At 37.4% G+C, this 23,448-nt stretch overlaps 2 protein-coding genes across 2 annotated transcripts in view; both read right to left on the minus strand.

Moving 5' to 3' along the window:
* Positions 1-23,448, minus strand: part of LOC123233181 (zinc finger protein 208-like) — a 347,813-nt gene that overhangs the window by 134,203 nt on the left and 190,162 nt on the right. The window lies entirely within an intron of this gene.
* On the minus strand, positions 12,418-12,852 carry LOC123236701 (protein cornichon homolog 1-like). Its single transcript, XM_044663081.1, has one exon. It carries the CDS (start codon positions 12,850-12,852, stop codon positions 12,418-12,420), a length of 435 nt encoding a protein of 144 aa, XP_044519016.1.

A 23,448-nucleotide genomic window follows, 5' to 3' on the forward strand; every position in this document is an offset into this window, starting at 1 on the left:
CTAATAGAGCAACCACTCTTGTAGTTCTTGCTTTGGTCATTTTGAAAGTCTAGTGGATATATAAAGACAACTGTTATTGTTCAGTCATTTCAGTTTTGTTGAACTCTTTGTGACCCTACTTAGTATTTTCTTGGCCAAGATACTAAAATAGTTTGCCATTTCTTTCTCCAGCTCATTTTATGGATGAGGAAACTGAGGCAAACAGAGTGAAGTGACTTGCCCAGTAATCTAATACACAAAGAACTCATCAACCAACAAAATTTTAGGGAGATCTATATAGAAGGCAGGTAGAAGAAGATGAATACAAAGGTATGGCATGGTCTAATATGGTTTCTTGAATTCAAACTCAGAATAAAATGAAATTTGTGAGGAAACAAAGAAAAAGATAAATATTTTGTTTCCTTTTTAAAAAAGGTATATTGGAGGAAAGATGAAGATTAAAAAGGTTAACATTTTTGTTTGCAGTAGATGAGCTGAAGACAATGAATATACACATGTACATGCATACAGTTTTAACTCTCTAAGTTATTTTTACCCTTTCCTTTATAAAACAAAAATCATTAACAAGGAAGAGAAAATTGGAGAAAAATTTAAAACAAATAGTTCTGCCTTTCGTCTATCATTCGTTTTTTTATTTAACCTGCTATGTAAGCTTGTTTTCGCCATTCTTTAATCTGCATCTTCATATAAGTATATGTAATATATATTTAAATATATTGTTTCATATAAACATATATTTATAAGAAAGGAGAAAATAAGCACAGAGCTTCCTTGACCAAATCACATTACTAAGCACAAATAAATTATATCCTAGCAAATAGAAAGAATTGGTTGAATATGTATAGGAGTCACTATCACTATCCTGTAAAGACGGTGGATAATAAGGCAGATGCTTCGAGTTTACTGAAAGATGAATGTAAGCTATTTCAAAAAATGGAAGAGAATAGTTTCCCAAAAAATGGGCCAGTAAGTTGGGCTGACTTCAGTTCCTGAGTGTCTTAATAAATGGATGATTAGTGAATGACTAGAAAAGAAAGTTCTGATTTAAAAGAAAAACAGCAGGATGACTTCACCAAGGATTGGTCATTCCAGACAAATTTTTGTTTGGAATTTATGGAGGAAACACATCGTTTTATGTTGCACCTGGAAGTCTCTAATAAGTTTCCCCTCAGGATTGTGCTTGGCCTTGTTGTTTAATATTGTTAGTAATGACCTGGATAACCTTATCAAATTTGCTGATGAAACAAAATTAGGAAAAAGAGCTAATCTCTTGACAGATGTAAAGGATCTAATAATTTCTCAGTAGGCTGGAACATTGAACTAAATCTAATAAGAGGAAATTTAATTTGTGTAAGTTTGAAGTCATGCAATTGGGTACAAAAATCAACTTCACAATGCAAGATGGAGAGATTGCATTTTTTATTGCATTCATGAGAAAAAGAAATGGCACTTCGCCAACTTATTACCTAGGCCATAGGATATATCAATATAGATATCAGTGTAGATAGTGACTCATCCAAGTGTGATTTGGTGTGAGAAGCTCCCAATGAGAAACAACTCTCTAGGCAGCTCAATAACTTCTCTATGAGTCATAGTCTCAGGGATATGTTTTTGGGACTTGGGAACCCAGCCAGCTTGGAGCAGAAACAGTACTTCATTCTGAGTTTCTTGATGTGACAGATCTCATCTCTGTCCATTGCACCATATTTATCTGACTTATTGATATCATAGATATCTGTATCTATCAACTCTTTGTGTCATCTTTATTATCTATATCCCCCATGTCACTGCTGTCCTAGCCTGGGAGAGGAAATGAGGCAGGCAGGAGGAGAACCCTAGAATGTGTCCTATGTGCCCTTCCATGCACTTTGTCCACAGAGATCCTGGGTGGAACCTATTGAGACACTTTGACTCCTTTCTCACAGTTCACATTGACCTGTTACATTTTTTACTTGAGCTTGATACAGAGAAGAAACAGACACACACACAAGAAGAGGGACAGACATGCATAGCACTCAAAATTGAAGTTTTGTGTAGGATGTGGTCAGGATAAGGAAATGGAAGGATCTTGAAAGGGAGATTCTGACTTCCTCAAATCTCAGCTAAATATGAACTACCAAATAAGTAAAAAAACCACAGAGGATCTAAAACTCATGTCCCTTACATAAAAAATAAAGATGGAATGGAGTGACTCTCAAACAGTCGTCCAGAAAGCTGCTACACAATGAAGTGCTTGACCAAATGATATGAGAGTTAATGGGAGCCTGGCACTATGACAGCAGGACTGAAACCCTGGGGGAGCAATTTAGGACAGGGATGACCAAAGGGAGTCAGTGTCCAGAGTTTAAGTGCTGTCTGTCTCCCCCAGATACTGCAAATATCATTCTGGAAGACACCCAGAAACCCTGCATGTGAGCAGGCACCAGAGTGCTTCCTGGAGAAGGGGAGAAGCTGAGTTGCCTGAACCTCATTGATCACCATGTGAGCTGATAGAAATTTGAATTCATTTTTTTCCTGCCAGTCATTCCCTGTCAGTCTGGTTAGCAGAAGAACCATCTTTTGCACTGATCCTGCCCTATGAATAGGGTAACTAATAACTGACAGCTCAAGAAACCTCCTTGTGACTCTACAGATGTCCTTAACAGTAGTCAAAGGAGGAGTCCTCTTCTAAGTTGATTGTTCAAAAATCTGTGTCTCATTGTCTTATTGTGCTCCTTCCCATCCCTCCTACCTCCCCATGAAGTCAGGTAATATTATATATCTTTACATATATTATCATATAATACATATTTCTCTGTTCATTATATTATAAAACAAGTCATATATTGCTTAAACTAGGAAAAGTTCATGGATGAAATAAAGTGAAGAAGGGTTTGTTTCAATCTGCATTTGTATTCTGCCTATTTTATGATGGTAGATATCCTTTTTTATCATAAGTACCTTGGAGTTGTCCTGGATCCTTGCTTTCTTGGTCATAATTAAGTCTCTCACAGTTGATCATCATGTATTATTGTTACTGTGTACAATATTCTCCTGGTTCTGTTCTTTTCACTTTGCATCACTTCATATAAATTTGTTCAGTTTTTTTTTGTGATCATCTTGTTTGTCATTTCTTATGATAAAATAGTATTTCATTACAATCATATATCACAACTTGTTCAGTCATTCCCCAACTGATGGTTATCCCTTCAGTTTCTAGTTCTTTGCTATCACAAAAAATAGCTGCTATAAATATTTTAGAATAAAATTTATTTTCCTTTCACCTTATCACCTTAGGAAACAAATCTCAAAGAGGTAGTACAGAGTTAAAAGACATACACCATTTTATGACTCTGAGTAAAATGCCACATTGCTCTCCAAAATGATGGGACCACTTCCTAGTTCCATCCATCATTTAGTAATGACCTTATTTTCCCACTGCAATATTTGTTTCCCCTTCAGCATTTGCCATTTCCCCCCTTTTTTTATTTTAGTCAATCCAATATGTGTGAAATGAAATCTCTGAGTTCTTTTGATTTCCATTTCTCTAATCATAATGATTTAGAGTATTTTTTTCATTTAGCTTTGATTTAGTCATCTGAAAACTATTTATATCTTTTGATCATTTATCAATTGGAGAATGGGTCATACTCAGATATTTGACCAAATTCTTGCTATATTTTTGATATTAGACCTCTATCAGAGAAACTGTCTACAAAATTCCCTCCCAACTTATTGTTTTCCTTATAATACTTGAAAAATAATATATTTTATATTTTAAAATATTTTCTGCCTTTTGTTCATTCATAAATTTTCTTCTCTCCATTAACCTGTTAAGTAATATGTTCCCTGTTCTTCTAATTTGTTTACAATATCTCCCTTTGTACCCAGGTCATGTATCCATTTTGATCCTATCTTGGTAAATGGTATAAGATGTTGGCCTGCATCTAGTTTCTGCCAAACTACCTTCCAGTTTTCCACATAATTTTCCAAACAAAAAACAAAGTATCAATCCAAAACTTGGAACTTTCACTTTGTCAAACACAAGTCTACTATATTCTTTAATGAAAATCTGTTGTCTATTCTGTTCTATTGAGGTACTTTTTTTTTCTTAGCCAGTATCAAAAATAGTTTTGCTAATTACTGCTTTATAATATAGTTTGAAATCTGGTTCTGGTGTATCTACTTCCTTAACATTTATATTATTTCTTTTGTTATTCTTGATGTTTTGTTTTTCCAAATAAAATTTTAATTTGTTTTTTTTCTAATTCAGTGAAGTAATTTTTTCATATTTTAGTGAGGATGGCATTGAATAAATAGGTTACTTTAGATAGGATTGTCATGTTAATTACATTGGCCCTACCACCTAGGAATAATTAATATTTCTCCAGTTGTTTAAATCTGAGTTTACTTGAATGAAAAACATTTTATAATTATATTCATAGAGTTTCTGGATTTGTTTAGGAAGAAAAAAATCTAGATATTTTCTTCTACAAATGGTTAAAATAAATGGGTTATCTTTTACCATCTCCTTTTGCAGGACATTGTTAGTATATGGAAATATAGAAATACTGATGACTTATGAAGGCATATTTTATATTATGCTACTTTGCTAAAAATTAGTGATAATTTTAATTACTTCTTTTGTTCAATCTCTAGGGTTTTCTGCATATTTGTTCATATCATCTGTAAAAAGAGATAGTTTTATTATCTCTTTGTCCATTCTGATACCTGCAATTTCTTTTTCTTCTCATTGTTACTTCTATCATTACTGGTCTTTACTAGAGAAGGCTTCTATCATTACTAGGGAAGGCTTCTAGATCCATACTGCAAATAATTTTTATTGTTGTTGCAAATGTATACTTCTAATTTATTTAAGGAAAATCCATTCATACTTTTGCTTTCTAGTATTTTTAGTAGAAACAAGTATTTTTTGCCAAAAACTTTTTCTGCATCTATTAATCTAGTCTTATGATTTGTGTTACTTTTGTTGTTGATGCCCTGGAGATGGCAGGCCAGGAATGGACAGGAGAGCAGGGTGACAGGTCATTAGATCCTGCAGACAGAAAGCATCCCATTAACCACTTCGAGATGCTGGCAGCCTCAGGCAAACCACTGGTTATCCAGGTATCATCTTGTTACTTTTTAGTCTCACTATTCTAGGTAATCTCTAGATCATTGTGGGAGCCTTCTTCTTGGCTCTTGTTCTGGCCAACATCATAAAGAACTCTGCTGAGAACAGTGGGGCCAGGCTAGAGGAAAAGGAATCAAGGCTCTATCATGGCTCTAGGAAACTGAGGCAAAACCTCCTCAATTTGAGCATGGACTCCAAAAAAGAGGAACACTATGTGGAGACACAGATTTCTAGGGGACTTCAAATCTCTACTGCTAGGATTTTCCCCTTGGTTTCCATAGGGCTCTGCTTCTCCCACTCTGCCTTAGCTGTGGGTGCAGGGTTCAAAATTAACAAGACTTTGTTGGAAAGAAGGGGAGCTGTGATCTCACAAGAAAGAGGAACCCTAGATGTGAGCTTGAGCAGGGGCAGAAGCTGCTCTGCCCTGGGACCATGGAGGAAGGAGCTGCTGCTCTGAGCTGCCTCCACTGAAGAACCCAGAGAGGTTTTTGTTCAGAGCTGAAGCCCTGTGGGAGAGGGAAGCTCCGAGGCTGCTGACAGTAATAATCTGCAGCATCTTCAGACTCCAGGCTGCTGATGGTGAGAGTAAAATCTGTCCCTGACCCCCTGCCACTGAAGCAGGAAGGCACTCGAAGCGCCAGATAGGTAGCACTAAATATGAAGAGCCTGGGGGCTTGGCCAGGTTTCTGCTGGCACCAATTTAGTTTGTTAATACCAAAAGTAGTTAGACTCTCAGTGGCCCTGTAGCTAATGGTGACTGACTCTCCTGGAGATCCAGACAAGGAGGCTGGAGACTGGGTCGGCACAATGGCACCTTGGAAATCTAGGAAAGAATTAGATAGAGACAGAAATGCATGAATACCCATACTAAAGTATGCAAAAGGAGAGTTTTATGATGAACAAATAATCCCCAAATCAGTGACAATCAATACTATAAGTTATTATTAATGTGAGACATGAATCATGCTTTCCCCACAAATTCTCTCTCTCTCTCTCTCTCTCTCTCTCTCTCTCTCTCTCTCTCTCTCTCTCTCTCTCTCTCTCTTTCTGTCTGCCTCCCCCTCTTTATGCTTCTCATCCTGTGTTCTCTTGCTGGGCCTGAGCTTCCTCACATACCACAATGAGGGGAATCATAAGTTTCATTCTTCAAGGAAAACCATAAAGTCCTTCACAGATTTGCTGGGTCTTACCCTGAATCCAGAGTGCCAGGAGCCAGAGCATGTGGCAAAGGGAGATCATTCTGGCCCTTGGAGACCTCTACACAGAGCACCCTGAGCCCTGAGGCAAGCAGCAAGGAGGAGGCTCTTATATCTTGAGCAGAGCCTGGGAAACCTCCCCTGGGTCTCCATATGCAAAAGTGCCCCATACCTAGGACAAGCCTCATCTCAGGAACCTGTCAGGCAGCCTATCTCACACCACCTGACATGGGTCCTTAACAATATCTTCCTCTTTGATGTCCCCAAATCTGTGACTCAGGAGCATAGATACATCCCTCTTAGTGGCTGATAGAGGAATGGTTGCATCTGTTTTGGGGTAAGTGAGAGGCTCCTCTCTGTGCCACAGGACTAGATTTAACATAACCATGAGAGAGTCAAGCTCTGGGGAGGGGGCAGTGATGGCAGAAGCTCCCAACTTCTAGGAGCATCTTATTCTGTTCATGCACCAACCCCACTGCCTCCCTCTCCTGGAGAAGTGCTGAATTCAAGAGGCACTAAGGAGGGTCTAGCTGGGGATGGACAGCCCTGAGCAGGTCCCTGAGAATAATTGGGAAAATTGATTCAGTCAGTCACTAGCTGAGTTTACTGTAGTTTTGAGCATTGAAGAGGCAAAGATTGTGCCTTCTCTGATCCCCTTATTCCATCCTGGACATACATAAAAAAAGATGAGCTCTAAGCCTGTAGCTGTGACCCCACCCTGCCTAATTCTTTCCCAGAATGGGGATGTGAGATGTGAGATCCTGAAGGTGAGGGAGATTGATTCAAAGGCAGAGACAAGGAGGCTGGAGAATGTACCTTGTTGGGCTAATCACTGCTCTCTCAGGGGATTGCAATAGTCTTCTCATTGGATTTCTGCCTCTGCTCTTTCCTCTCTCCAAACAACCAGCAATGAATGGATACCTGACAAAACACTTTTTAAGTCCTGTGTAAAAGACAATGCTGTAACTTTATGGGAAATGCTCTAATTCATTATTGATTAGAGAAATGCACTATTCTGAGATATCATCTACTTCTCTAAATGGCTAATAAGATAAAAGGGCAAAAATATAAAATGTTGGATTGGATGGGGAAAATGGGGACCCTCAAACCTTGCTGATGGAGCTGTGAGCGGATATAAAACATTTTGACCCAGCAATAACACAATTAAGTTTATTTCCTAGGGGGATCAAGGAAAAAGGGAAAGAAACTATGTGTTCTATAATATTTATAGCAGCTATTTTTTGTGGTGACCAAAATCTGGAGACTGAAGTGATGTCCATCAAAGGGGAATGGCTGAACAAGTTCGGTATATGATTATCATGGTTGACAAACAATATTATCACCCCAAACCACCTGAAAAGAATTATATGAAGTGATACAAAATGAAATGAGCAGAGCCAGGAGAATGTTGGACATAGTAAAAACAATAATATATGATGATCAATTGCAAGTAACTTTACCATTATCAAGAAGGCAAACATCTAGGACAAACCCAAGGGAGTCATCACGGAAAAAAATATCCACTATCATGGAGAGAAAAGTCTTAGTGCAGATTGAAGCCTAGCATTCTTTATTTATTTCCTCCATGAATTTTTCTCTAATGCAAGCAATACATGTCTTGTTTCACAACATGATGAATGGGGAAATATGTATTATATGATAACATATTTATAAGCCTCTCCTCTTGTTGAGTGGAGGAGGATGGAAGAGGGGGAAATTTTTTTAAGTTCATTAGGTTTTTCTTCAACAAGAGGGTTTTAAAAAGAAGTAGGGTTAATGATAAATTTATAAGAAAAAAAAGCAAGGAAGAATATTGACCAATCACTTAAAAATACAAATAAGAGAGGAAAAGACAATTAGGAGTGGTAACCAGAGAAGCAAAGCAGTGTTGGAACTACTTCCCTGAAAAATTTGAAATATACATGTTTTAAAAGCTATACTTAGTGGAGATTCACAATTTTATAGGTAGCTTTCTCATTCTGTTCTTTGAATTGGAAATGTTCATGTTTTTAAATGATATTCAAATTCATCACAACAAACATGAAAAAAAATTGTAAAGGAAGGGCTCTTTAAAAAAGATCTCTATTGTTTTTTTTTTTTACTTTGTGACAGTTTTTATTAAATATACAAATGCAGAAAAAATTCAATTGAGCTATGAGGACCAATTTTAAGTGCATTTTCTTTGGTCACTTATAAAACCCTATAAGGTTAAAACATGATAATTTAAAGAAAACAAGCAAAATGCTGAAATAAACAACATTTTGTTTCTTGTCAGCCTTAATGTCAATACTTTATCTCTTGTTCTCCTACTAGTCTTCTTAATTGCACCATTACTTCCAAGTGAAGACAAGAAAAGTGTAACCAAGGAAAAGCACATATAGGAAAAAAACTGACAGTTTACTTAAAATCTGAAATGTCAATTCTGAAGTACATAAAGATGCTCTCTAAATATATGTTCAGTTTATACAGTGAGCTTTAACAACTAGTGCTTGGAAAGTGACGCCATTACAACATTGTAGCAGCACATAGTAAATACTGTTTTCTAACTCCCAACAAACCAAATGCCAGAGTTAAAATTTGGCAATCAAGGATATATCTTTCTAACTTCAAACAGTATCTTTTATAAATCTAGATAGTCACCTCATCCAGTAGTAGATGTAAAATCAGAAGAAACTTGCTTTTTCCTCGACATAAGCTATTTTGTACTGATTCACTGAGATTTATTAATACCAAAACATTCTTTGCCCAGTGATAAACAAGTACAATACTAAAGAGTTTCTGGCAAAATAATTTCATATTATAAATTATGTCACATTTTAATAAGTGGTGTAAAAAGTTGCAAAAAATTTAAGAAAGAGTATCTTCCACTACTAGTGGTACATAGTTATCAAGATTTTCTTCTCCACTGAAATGATTTTTGCTATGTCAAAACAGTTCTTGTTCATTGGTGCTTCTGAATAACTTTCAGTTAATACTGTACTGTTTCTGATATCAATAGGTTTCTTGTTACAAAATGTCTAAACCAACTGAAAAATCTGCTACTGTATATTAGGATTTTTAAGGTACATTCTAATGTTAACTTACATAAAAACAAATGCTCCAACCAACACTACATTTGCAAACCCAACGGAAAGGGATACTGTATAAAAGGGTCTATGTTTTGTTTTTTCCAAACCAAGACCACCTAAGAAGGTATTATATTTCTATATCTGTATTTCAGCTTAATTGTAATTGAAACATTAAAAATTTGACATTTTACAAAATGTGTGGATGATTTAGGGTGGGGAAAGCCAATGATAGAGAATATTTTCTATAGGAGCTGTAAAACTATAGACGAATGATTAATGTACTGAAAGGACCCTACAGATAAGCTTCAGCTAAACTGTGCCATTGTTGGTTTATGGCTAACAGCTTCTTCATCTATCTGTGACTCAAAGCCAAGGCCCCATTCTCTGGATCACAGCTCAGAAAATGGGTAACTAGTAGCCCTTTAGGCATAAATCTTTTTGAATATCTAGATCTAAGTCAGGATTTCCTGGACACCTGTTATAACAACACATTATCAAAAATTGTTTTCGGGCCATCTTTACCTTCTGTTTTTCTTCAAAGTATTCATGTTACTTGGCAGGGACTTTTGGTACCTTTAACTGTATATGCACCTTTTATCTGTCTGACCTCTTACCCCCAAGTCAAAAACAGAATACTTCCCCAGGCCATGAACCTAAAATGTGTGTGTGTGTATGTATGATTCTATTTTGTGTGTAAAATTTCTTAGCATTTGTTCATACTAACCAAATGCATATTGTCATCAAATGGCTAAACAGTGAAGGTCTTATAACCAAATGTTATGTGAAATGATCTATTTTGACACAATCTGTTATATTTGCATCAAGGAATTATTAATGTAGTCTACTGAACACAATATAATGCAATTTGAAGCTAAGCTATTAAAGTTTAAAATGCACTAAGCCTTTTGGGACATCTTATATATCATCTTTGTATATCAATCAAAGTATTATGATGCCCATTTAAGATTAGAGTCTACCTATGTTGGGTAGAAAGAAAAGACTTTCATATTTTTAAAAGTAGTGTTAGGGACACCTGGGTGGCTCAGTGGTTTGAGATCCAGGCCTAGAAATGAGAGGTCCCAGGTTCAAATCTGGCCTCAGACACTTCCCAGCTGCGTGACCCCGGCCAAGTCACTTAACTCCCTTTGCCCAGCCCTTATTGCTCTTCTGCCTTGGAAGCAATACATAGAACTGATTCTAAGACAGAAGATATGGGTTAAAAAAAGTAGTGTTAAGTAGGATTCAAATTATAAAAATGCTTTTTATTTAAGTATCTTGTAAAATGTGATTCTATTAAAAAGAGAATATCCAATATTGAATCCTGGAGATGAACCAAATAGTAAGAGAAAAAACCCTGAAGTACCTTAAACTCAATGAAACAGCAATTTAAAATTCTTCATTACATTGTAGTATTCAATATTTTCCTGTAGCTTGGAAAATTATTATTTGCTTTTTATTTGGAGAGGATATTGGGGAAAAGACAGATACCAACACAAGATAAGAAAGAAAAAGGTCATAGATTTTTATCTCAAAATACTATTTCTGTGGTTATTCTATCCCAAATGAGAATGGTAGAATTTTAAAACATTATTTCACTTTTAACTATACAGAAAATAACATCTGCTTTAAGAAAAAAATTTAACACAGTTTTTACAATCGACAAAAAAGTCCACTTTGTTACTTTATGAAAATGTATTTATTTTAATATATTCAAATAACTTAGGCTAATTATGACTAAGAAATTCTATATATTTGATGTTAAATCACAAGGACACTTACTAAATAAAACTTGAAGCCACTATGATTAACATACACCACAGCAGAAGAGAAGGCAACAGTCTAGAGAATAAAAGAATTTTGCTAGAAATAAATTTATTTAAAAAAAAAGTTAAAACTAGAAATTTTTTAAAAGTGCCATTTAAACCCTAAACAAATGGGAAAAAAATCTCAATTATATGAGTCTGTCAAAATCAAGGATTAGTGTGCCTAGAAATTTTAAATGCCCCTTTTTCACTTAGGAATAGAATTTTTAAAAAAATCCATAACAATACTGGTTTAAAAATATAACTAATATGTATTTATTGTAGTTGTAGATAAAGCAATTTTAAGTAGCTCTCTGCAGTCTTTAAAACAATGCACTGAAAAGAAGTCTTAATTTTAGACTTTTATTATATTGCACTAAGGAACAACAGGGTAGTTGCACAATATTCTCTCTCATTTTCTGTTCTGAACATCTAAGGTATAACTTGCAAGTCCTTAAGAATATCTTATCACTGGATTGTAACAATAATTAGAATACCGAATTTCTTACTAAGTGACTTCTACAAATGAAAACATTTAAAATAACTTTAAATGCATTCCAAGATAATTTAGTATATATTCTTATTAAGTTCACTAATGCTTAAGGATTAAAGTGTATGAATTGTATGGAACTATTATGGGGAATTCCTAGGTCATGCAATATATAGGGCTAATATTCAAATGTTAAGAAAAAAATCCCACCAACCTTATTTTTGCAAATATATCCATGTAATCTTCTACATGATATATGAAGAAACCTGTGAGATTTTCCACAAGGTCAGATATACAGTTTTCAGTCCTTCAAAAGCACTTGATCTCTACAATAATTTATAATTAGTATTTCAATAGAGCCAAAATAAGCTACTATAAGCTACTGTAAACAAAAACTTCCAATAGGCTAAGGACACTCAATAATTAATACAATTATTCAGAAAATTATGGCTATTCCTACGGAGTACAAGTTCAAACCTGTCAATACCAGAGGTAATCCTTTTATATTCATTTATACATAATTCCATTTAATTTCTTTGTCCGAGCATAACATATGAAAAGTCTTTCCACAAAAACAAAAACAAAAACAAAAACGTGGAAACATTTTAAAAATAAGGAGTCTTTTTTTTTTAAAGTAACTGATCATATTTCATAAGCTAATCTTGGAAACAGGTTCTTGGACAGAATCCTTTCAACTTTGTGGCTTTTGCATGCACTTTTAACTGGACTGAGTCTGTTGAATATCATCTTAAGAGCTCACCAAAACATAAATCATGCCATATAGGTAGGAAAAAAATGATAGTAAGTATAAAGCTAATTTGTACCATCCTTCTTTCTTACAGTATGCTAGAATATCTGCATTCATGATGGTTGCAGGATCATAAAGTCCTGGTCCACTCATCACAGGTCTACTCATATACCTCCAAATAGGATATGGCAAGAGTGGCATATTGAGACCCTGCGTAAGCCACTCTGCTGCACAGAGAAACAGGACACAGAAGAAAGAGTGGATGAGATATTCTGGAAGTACAAGAGGATTGAGTGTATTGCATTGGTCTATAGGATTCTTGTAATCAGTCTTCAGCTCATCAAATGCTATAATGTGCCAGATGGCCAAGAAGATGAGCGCGGCAATGAGCAGCAGCGCCAGCATGTAGCAGAAGGCAGTGAACGTGAACGCCATGGCCCCACCAAGATAGGATAACGGGCACCACTGATGCGACTGAGGCGAGGGCCAACGCAGGGCCCACTGGGTAAAACCATTCACTTACCCCGGGCCGCCACTTCCGCCATGGACCTCGCAGCTCCGCTACACTGCACTCTCTATTGGTTTTTAAAAAGAAAAAAAATGAATACCAGTGATGGAAACACAAAAGGAGAAACACTGCCTGATCTTTTATTAGGTATATTTATTTTTATTTTGTAGATAACATAGCAATAATGATATATATGATTTATTATGTAGAAAAGATAAGTAAGGGTAATAGGGACACCAGGGATATTATAATAAAACTAAGAGATTTGTGGGTACACACACTGGGGTTTATGAGAGACTAGACCTGAACATGGGGACCAGAACAACCAAGCAGCTCCTAACTGACAAGGAGACAGTTGACCAACTGTCAACCTGGGCCAGAGGCTTTGAGTCCCATAGGCAAGGTAACAGGATATAACTGGTTTTAATATGAACAACTAAAAGGAGGGATAGGGATGTCTACTCTAAAACCTTAAAACCTAATGACAAGACCATAGGGAAGGGGAAGGACTTATTACTACACTAACTTAATGACCTAAACTAACAGGGCCCAAGGAGCTGTAAATGGAGTCTCTGAGTGACTGCCTCAGTCTGGACCTGCCAGGCTTGAGCAGCTCAGCTACGGGCTTTGTGGCTTTGGGATTCTCACTGCAATCCACTGATGATCTCTGGATGCCAAGAGCCAAGGTGGTCTCAGGTACCAAGTAGGGAGGGTTTGCTTGAAACACTATCCACCAGATCTCAAACTTCTCCTCTTCCCTTGGCACAGCACTGTTGATCTTGTCTCTTTGCTAGATGCCACCTCCACACAAGATCCCAGAGGAAAATCCGGATGCAGGGTCCTTTACTCTGAGGTCTCCCCAGGGCTCACCACAGTTTGTGTTAACCCCTAATAGAGTCCCTTCTCAGAGCCAAGTCACTTCTTCCTGCTCCTTCCTTCCAACCTGGAATTCCCAGCTCCAGCTCCTTCCTGCTATGTACTTAATACCTAATCAATAACTAATCTAATCTTCCTCACAACAATTATAAATATTTATTAAATTCTAACAAATATGCATATCCCCAAAAAAACAATTTCTCATATTAACTATGTTCAAAAATCTGCATCTCATTCTTTTTTTGCCTTTATTCCTAGCCCTCCTGCCTCCTAAAGAAGTCAGGTAATATCAGTTATAAGTATATTATCATATAACACATATTTCCACATTTACTATATTGTGAAACAAGACATATATTACATAAACAAGGGGAAAATTCATGAAGGAAATAAAGTGATGTGTGTGATACGTTTCAATCTGTATTTATATGCTGTCTAATTTTTTTCTGATGATAGATATCCTTTTCTATCATAAGAACTTGGAAGTTGTCCTGGATCCTTGCTTTCTTACAGTTGATCATCATGTATTATTGTTACTGTGTACAACATTCTCCTGGTTCTGTTCATGTCACTTTGCATTACTTCATATAAATCTTTTCCAGTATTTTTTTTTATTTTGGGCTAGATCTTGTTTGTCATTTCTCATGGCACAATAGTATGTCATTACAACCATACACCACAAATTGTCCATCCATTCTCCAGCTGATGGTCATCCCTTCAGTTTCCAATTCTTCGTTATCTCAAAAAGAGCTGCTATAAATATTTAAGAATATAATTTATTTCCTTTCTCCTCGATCTCCTTAGAAAATACATGTAAATAGAGGCAGTGCTAGGCCAAAAGATATACACAGTTTTATAACTCTTTGATTATTATGTCATATTGCTCTCTAAAATGATCGAATCACTCCCTAGTTCCATCAACACTGTATCAATGTTCCTATTATTCCACTCCAACATTTGTTACCCCTCCAACATTTGTCATTTTCCCCTTTTTTTAGTTTTAGTCAATGTGATAGGGTTGAAATGAAATCTCTGAATTATGATTTGCATTTCTCTAATCAATTTTGATATAGAGAAACTGTTCATTTAGCTTTTATTTGTTCATCTGAAAACTTTTTATATCTTTTGATCATTTATTCATTGAGAATAGCTCACACTCAGATATTTGGCCAAGTTTTCTCTATATGTTAGATAGTTGACATCTATCAAAGAAATCATCTACAAAATTTCCACCAAAAATTATTGTTTTCCTTGTAATCTTGGCTTCATTAGTTTTATTTGTACAAAAGCTCTTTAATTTAATGCATTGAAAATGATCAATTTTACATTTAAAAAAAAGTTTTCTATCTTTTATTCATTCAAACATTTTCTTCTTTCCACTAATCTGATAGATAATATGTGGCCTGTTCTTCTAATTTGTGTATAATATCTCCCCTTTGTACCCAGGTCATGTATCCATTTTGATACTATCTTGGTAAATGTTATAAGACATTAACCTGTATCTAGTTTCTGCAAAACAGTCTTCCAGTTTTCCACATAATTTTCGAAACAAAAAGTAAATTCTCATTTCAAAATCTTGGAACTTTACCTTTGTTACTAAAATCTTTTATTAAAATCTGTTTTTCTATTCTGTTCCCCTGAGGTACTTTTCTCTTTCTTAGCATGTACCAGATAGTTTGGATAATGATTGACTTATAATATAGTTTGAAATCTGGGTCTGGTAAATCGGTTTCCTTAATATTTTTTAAAATTTCTTTTGATATTCTTAAGGTTTTGTTTCCAAATGAAATTTCAAAATGCTTTTTTTTCTGACTCATTAAAGTGATTTTTGGTAATTTAATAAGCATGGCATTGAAAAAGTAGTTTAGTTGAGGTAAGATTGGCATGTTAATTACATTGGTCTTGCCCAAACAGGTGTAATTATTATATCTCCAATTATTTAAATCTGGCTTATTTGTGTAAAAAGCATTTTATAACTATATTGATATAGATTCTGGTTGTATTTCTAGGTACTTTGTTCTATGCATGGTCAATTTAAATGGGTTATCTTTGAGTAACTCCTTTTGCAGGTCATTCTTAGTATACAGAAATATAGAAATACTGATGGTTTATGAAGGCATATTTTATATTATGCTACTATATAAAATTATTGGTAATTTTAATGATTTTTAATCGAATCTATATGACTTTCTATATTTTTTCATATCATCAGCAAAAAGAGATAGTTCTATTTCCTTTTTGTTCATTCTGATACCTGCAATTTCTTTTTCTTCTCATGGCTTATTGCTATCATTTCTGGTTCAAAATGAACAAGGCTTTGTTGGAAAGAAGGGGAGCTGTGGGACAGGAAAGAGGAACCCTAGCTGTGAACTTCAGCAGGGACAGAAGCTGTTCTGCCCTGGGACCATGGAGGAAGCAGCTGCTGCTCTGAGCTGCCTCCTCTGAAGAGCCCAGAGAGGTTTTTGTTCAGGGTTAGAGCACTGTGGGATAGGGAAGCTCTTCTGCTGCTGACAGTAATAATCTGCAGCATCTTCAGACTCCAGGCTACTGCTGATGAGAGTGAAATCTGTCTCAGTCCCCCTGCCACTGAAGCGGGCAGGCACTCCAGTTGCCAGACCAGTAGTTCTATAGATGAGGAGCCTGGTTGCTTGGCCAGGTTTTTGCTGGTACCAATTTAAGTATGTAATATTTTCTACCATAAGGCTCTCACTGGCCCTGCAGCTGATAGTGACTCTCTCCTGGAGAACTGGACAGAGAAGCTGTAGATTGGGTCATCACGATGGCTCCTCGGGAATCTAGGAAGTCAACAACATGAGAAGAAAACAGAAATGTGAGACTCAAATGAGGGAGTGACGATTATCTGTGATTCCTGCCAACAGGAGATAGAATCCATCTTCCCCAAATACCTCCCAGTATAGGTGTTCTGGACCTCATCATGCTTGTAAGCCTCCCTCTGTCCAGGAGGCTTCCTCAAACACTGGATGGGAGGCTCATGAGGTTTCTAATCCCTGAAAGTCTGGAGGCTTCTAAACCCTTTCCCTACTCTACTGAGACTTACCCTGAACCCACAGCACCAGCAGCCAGAGAAGGTGGCATGGGGAGACCATCCTGGCCTTTAGAGACTTGTCCAAAGAGGATTCAGAGTCCTGAGAAGGCAGGCAGGAAGGAGGAAGCTTTTATCTTGTGAGCAGGGCTCATTGCAGCCCCCTTGTGTCTCTCTATGCAAATGAGCCCCAGGGTTCCTCTGAGCCTCATCTCCAGGTCTCTGGAGCCTCACTAAGTCACACTGGCTGAGGCTGAGGCTGGAGATGAGTCTGTCTTTTGTGTCCCCCAATTTGGGACTTCAAGAGGGAAGAGAAGATCCTGTTTAGAGACTGATACTGGAAAGGTTATAGCCGATTATAGCTAGATAAGGGGAGGCTTCTCTCTGTGCCCCAGGACTCTATCTATATCCCCAGGAACCAGGAGAACTCCAAGCGCTTTGGGGAGATGACAGACATGGCAGGAGCTCCCAACCTGGAGGCTTTGGAGGTATCTCAGATGACTGTTCATGCCTCTGCCCCATTGCCTCCCATTCCTGGAGAAAGGGAGAATTCAGGGAGGCAGTGAGGAGGTTCTGACTGGAACTGGACACATCTTAACTCGGGCTCCTGGGAAAACTGAGGAGAGCCTCATTCCCAGGTAGGTGGATTTTGTCAGTCACCAGAGGAGACTTTTATATTTGTTGTGAGCTCTGTGGAGGACAACATGGTGCTTATTCTTGTCTTCATTTTCCCCTCCCAGACCTACACTAAAGGGGAGAATCCTTACTATGATGCATCCCTCATCCTGGCTGTGACTGATTCTAGAAATGTGGGTCTACATACAACTGTGTACTTGATGTGAGGCATTTAAGGTGAGGGTGAGAGACAGAGAAAAGGAGACTCAAGAGTAACTTCTATCTTGGTGGATGGCAAGAATCTCATATCTGGTCCATTTGCCTCCAGTGTCTCCTCTTTCCAATAACTCAATACTGAATGAATAAATAAAAACTGATTCATCTACATACAGAACAAAATACAAAGTGTTAGGAATGCGGATGGGAAAGCAAAAACAATCCATGCCTCTAATATCTTAATATCTTCATGGAGGAAACCAAAAAATTATCATTTAATAGTATTAGTACATAGTTAGGATTTGGGTGCCTTAAAATTTTCAAAGTGCATTAAAATTTTACCTACCTAAAATTGTTCCTTATAATTGCACTAGGAGGTGCTTTAAGGTATAAGCTAGTAGCACTGATATGAAGCACTGCATCCATTTTACAGATGAGGAAACTGAGACACAGATAAAGTAGCAGGGTCAGGGTTTCACAGCTTGAAATATCCGAGGCAAGATTTTGTTATGATGATAATAACAGATAGTTTGGAGAAGCAGATAAATGTGTCAGGGCAAAAGAGAGCTTTAAGTCAAGAGCCAGAGATTGACAGGCTTCAGTGAGGAAAAGAGGGGGCTAAACACTCCTGGCTCACAAACCCCTCCCCCTCTAACTGCTTCTTCTTCAGTTGGTAATGAAGACAGGAATAAGATTCTTCTGGTAAGTTTCAGTTATGGCTGAAACCCCAATTGATGTTCCTTTTCTTAAATTTATATTCGTCACAGGTCAGTATGATGAGTATATAGAAATTAGTTATCTAACAGTTGAGGACAGAGGAGATCTTCTTAAACTGGCAGCCAACATGATTCAAACTAAATGTACAGACTGAGTTGTGAGTATCTTCCCAAATAATTATCAGGCACAGATTTGAAGGTAAAGGTTATATTAAGTAATAACAAAGAAAACTAGAAAGGGTAAATGAGGGTTTTAGGATAATGAGAGGAAACCCTGCACTGCTAAGTAAATGCTGCCCTTCCCCCTCCCCTCAAGAGGGGATGAAGCACTTAACTGAAACTGGCTCTCTTGCTATTGATAAATATCTTACTCGCTAATCACTAAGTAATTATATAATTATATTAATGAAGAATAGTAATAACAAACAGGCTAACCCTATAAGTAGAAACCACTGGCTTATGCTACAATGGCCACCTCAGGAGAACCCCCAAGTCAGGAGTAGCAAGCAGAGTGTCTGCTCACATCCATTCCCACCAATTAACTGTCTCCAACCCTTCTCAACTGCCCCTCACCCAAAGTTCTCCAGGGGGGGGGGTCCCCTGGAATTCTGGGTGAGGCTATCCCTGTACCTTTGCAGGGATTCCATGCTTTGCATCTGCACACAACAGTAAATTCCCCCTCTTCTAGTAGGAATTTCCACTGGAAATTCTGCAGGCTTAAGATATTGTAGCATTTATTACCCTGTCTACCCTAAACTTAAATGTCTTATTCCTAACCCCTTACCAATCTTGCTATGCTATGCTATTGCTTATCTATATTATCTACCCCTATCTAAGGATGGAAAAAGGAAAGTATAATCAAGGGGAAAAAACAGGTTTTGGAATAACATACAAACATCATAACATGCAACAAATTATTACAAAAAGAAATTCCAAAACTGCAACAATTATAAGTTGCCAACACTATCCCTATAGCATGCAATGCAAACATCTTTGAAACACATCCAAAGCAAAAATGTAACAACCTACAGGTCTTCTAAAACTTGCTCCTAACTCATAACAAAAGAAATATGGTAAACTCTATATGCAAAATGTTATAGAACTAAGTTTCCATGTTAGTACCTTACTTAAGCTAAGTTAGTGGTATTAATAATCCTAAATTCTATATTGTTAGTATATTAATCTCATTTTGTTAGTCATTAATATATGCACACCATATATATATTCTTATAGATTATAGTAACTTTCCCTGACTAACTCTGTATTTCAAAGATCTCTAAAGCTATCTTTCCCTAAGATGTTAGTAATTCTATTCTATGGGTTAGTAATTATAATTAGGCTATCCACAATGCCTATTTACAGATGGAAGTTCCCTTGATGTGTACCAAATCAAAAAACAAACAATGGATCTTTTGATATGTTAGGGATCCTAGGATACCCTTCCCTTATATATAATACATATGTACATATAATACATATATACAGAAGAGACTTTCATTTATCTACATGAGGTCTATACCAAAAAGTGAACAATCAGTTTGTGTTGTGTCCAATGAACTAAAGTGTGCTGATGTATGCACATACTTACCCTTACTGCAAGGATCTTCTGGCCCACTGGAGAATCATAATTCCCCTTGTTAGCCATATGTAGTATGGCATGCAACTACCGTGTGATATTTCATATGTACCATGTGTGTTTATAACATGATAGCTGCTCCACGGATTTCTTCCTTCCAGTCCTCTTCCTGCACAGTACTTAATAAGATTACAACACTCTCGTGATTGTCCATTCCTTGGTACCGCCTCTGCTGTGAATTTCTGCAGCTTCTAGTTTCTATGTTCTTCGTTTCTTCCTCTGTACTGCATGCATACTTGTCTGCCGTCTATCATCTTGTCTGATGGTTGACTTGTCACCTTCTTAATCCAGAACATTAGCTGTAGTGATGTAATTGTGTTAACTTTGTGTTGTCTTGTGTTGCCAAAGAAAAAAAAGTGTTTTTTTTTTCTTGGTGTTTTCCTTTTTAGAATTTCAAGCAGTTCATTCATTCTCATCATAACTGTCTGTTTGCTGTGGATCTGGCAGGGCATTCATTTCATTTTGCTCTATGTCAGGAGGTTTTTCATGATGTTCTTTAACAGGCTTTACATGCGTGATGTGGAACCATGGGTCTCTATTCTCAACTTTCACACAAGTTGGGCTTGTTAATAGCACCTGGAAAGGCCCGACCCATTTAGGGTCTAGAACAGATTTTCTTGTAAAGTTCCTTATATAGACCATGTCTCCCGGTTTAAGCTGATGTAAGCTAAAGTCTAAAGGAACTCTCTGGGTTAACAATCCAAGTTTGTGCAAGTCATCCAGTCTCTTCTTCAAAGCTTTTATATATCTATACAGCTGACACTCAGCTCCAATGTGTGATAAGAGAGCTGACTTCTGGGATGAACTATGCCATGGAGCGTGCCCATATAGAAGTTCATACGGTGACAATCTTGTGTCAAAAAAAGAACAATGGGGAGTGCTTGTACCCATTTCAGATGGCTTTCAGAACACAATGAGAGTTTTAATTCTCTTATTACAGATTTCAATTTGCCCTGAGGAAGAGGGGTGATAGACTGAATGTAAACTCCTCTTTATCCCCAAGGTCTTATAAATCTCATGCAAGATGTTCTGGGAAAAATGTGATCCATGGTCTGAATCTATTCTAGCTGGTACAGAGAATCTCGGAACTATCTCTCTCAGAAGTGTCTTCACCACAAAAGCTGCGTTGTTTTTCTTTGCAGGGAACACTTCTGGCCATCGAGTCAACCTGTCTATGATGACTAGGGCATATTTGTAACCTTGACAATTGGGCATTGATATATAATCAATCTGCAAGCACTCAAACGGGGTATATGCCAATTGTCTGCCTCCTAGCCCCTTAATTCTAGTCACGCCCTGATTATATTGTAAGCAAACCTTGCATTTTTGGCATGTTTTAATTGCACAAGTGGATATACCAGGAGCTGTCCAGTGTCTTCGAATACCATCTACTAAGGATTGGGTCCCATAATGGCCTTTGACATGCAATGCATTACATAGGGTATTATACAAAGATCTTGGAAGAATGGGTTTGTCCTCACTAGAAAACCATACATCTCTCACTAATTTGGCCCCTAGATTTTCTACCCAGTGCTTCACTTCCCTCAGGGAGTATGCCTGTTTTAGATCTGCTTCTTCCACCAAGGAGAAGTTCAGCACATGGACCGGACTGAACCGGGTTCCAATTTTTGTGGTTACATCTGCCCTCCTGTTTCCTAATGAGACTTCATCCATACCCTTTTGATGTGACCTGCAATGCATTACTGCCACTTCCTTAGGTAACTGGACAGCTTTCAGGAGTTGGTTTATAAGGCTCCCATAGGCTATCTCCTTCCCACCAGCTGTTATATATCCCCTATATTTCCAGATTTGGCCTGTACAATGTACTACATTAAATGCATATTTACTATTGGTCCAAATGTTCAACCTTTGACCCTGGCCAATTTCTAAAGCTCTGGTAAGACTCAGGATTTCAGCCCCTTGAGCACTCATGGACTTAGGTAGAGCTGCATACCATAAAGTCTCATCTTTAGTTACTACAGCCGCGCCTGTATACCGTTCTCCATCTACCACAAATGCAGAACCATTGGTAAACAAAGTGAGATCGGGAGAGACCAAAGGAATATCGGTCAGGTCATCTCTCGTTTTCTGAACCATGTCCAAGGTTTCTGCACAGTTGTGGATGGGTTCTCCTTCTAATGGTAAGTCTGGCATTAGTGTAGCTGGGTTGATCTCCTTACAACGATGGAAAGTTAGGTTCTCATTGCCCAGCAACACAATTTGATAATGGGATAAGCGCTGGGATGTAAACGCTTGCAGGTTGCCGTTCTTCAAGATGGTATCTATTTGATGAGGAGAGTACAGCATAATCCTACATCCCAAAACCATATCAGAAGATTTTTTAACCATTAGGGCTGCAGCTGCAATTGCTCTCATACATGGTGGCATCCCCCCTAGCCACAACATCTAACTGGGAGCTATAATAGGCTGTTGGTCTGAACTGATCCCCAAGAGTTTGCATCAACACTGCACTGGCTATTCCCTTGTCCTCATGCACAAACAGGTGAAATGGTTTTGCATGGTCAGGGATTCCAAGTGCAGGACTGGTCAACACCGCTGTTTTCAGTTTTTCTGTAGCATGCTTGTGCTCCCGTGTCAGTTTTAAAGGTTCTGAGACAGTGTTCCTAGTCAAGTCTGTTAGAGGTTTTGAGATCAGACTATAACCAGGTATCCACTGCCTACAGTAACCTGTGATACCTAATATTGCACGGAGCTGCTTCTTGGTCTTAGGCATGCACAGCTTCTGTATATGTGCAACTCTCTTTTGGGAAATCCGTCTTATACCCTTTTCCAACACGAAGCCAAGGTATTCTACGCATAGTAACACCCACTGAATCTTACTTTTGGAAATTTTGTGTCCCCTTTTGCATAGCTCTTACAACAGATATTTGCTGTCCCTTTGACAGATGTGAGCAGTTGGTGACATTAGCAAAAGGTCATCCACATAATCTACTAGCTTGCTCTCAGTGAATATGATGGTTTCAAGATCTCTTTGCAGGGTTTGGCAAAAGATATTTGTGCTTTCTGCGAATCCCTGTGGAATTTGCGTCCAGCAGAGATGTTTTCCCTCCCAGGAAAATGCAAGAATCTTCTGACTGGACTCATGCAGAGGTACAGTAAAATATGCACAGCACAGGTCCACAACCGTGAACCAGGCCGCATTACTTGGAATCTTGGCAATGATATTTGCTGGGCTAGGTACCACTGCATGTCCCTTCTTAACAAAATTATTCACTGCTCTCAGATCCTGCACAAAACGCCATTGTGTCTTGCAATAAAGAGGGAAACTATAAACAAGTTAAGTGAACACAGAATAGTTTACTTGTCAGATCTGTGGGAAAGGAAAGACTTTAAAACCAAGCAAGAGTTAGAGAAAATTACAAAATGTAAATTAAATGGTTTTGATTATATTAAACTAAAA

This window comes from Gracilinanus agilis, chromosome 2, assembly GCF_016433145.1.
Source record: "Gracilinanus agilis isolate LMUSP501 chromosome 2, AgileGrace, whole genome shotgun sequence".
Lineage (NCBI taxonomy): Eukaryota > Metazoa > Chordata > Mammalia > Didelphimorphia > Didelphidae > Gracilinanus > Gracilinanus agilis.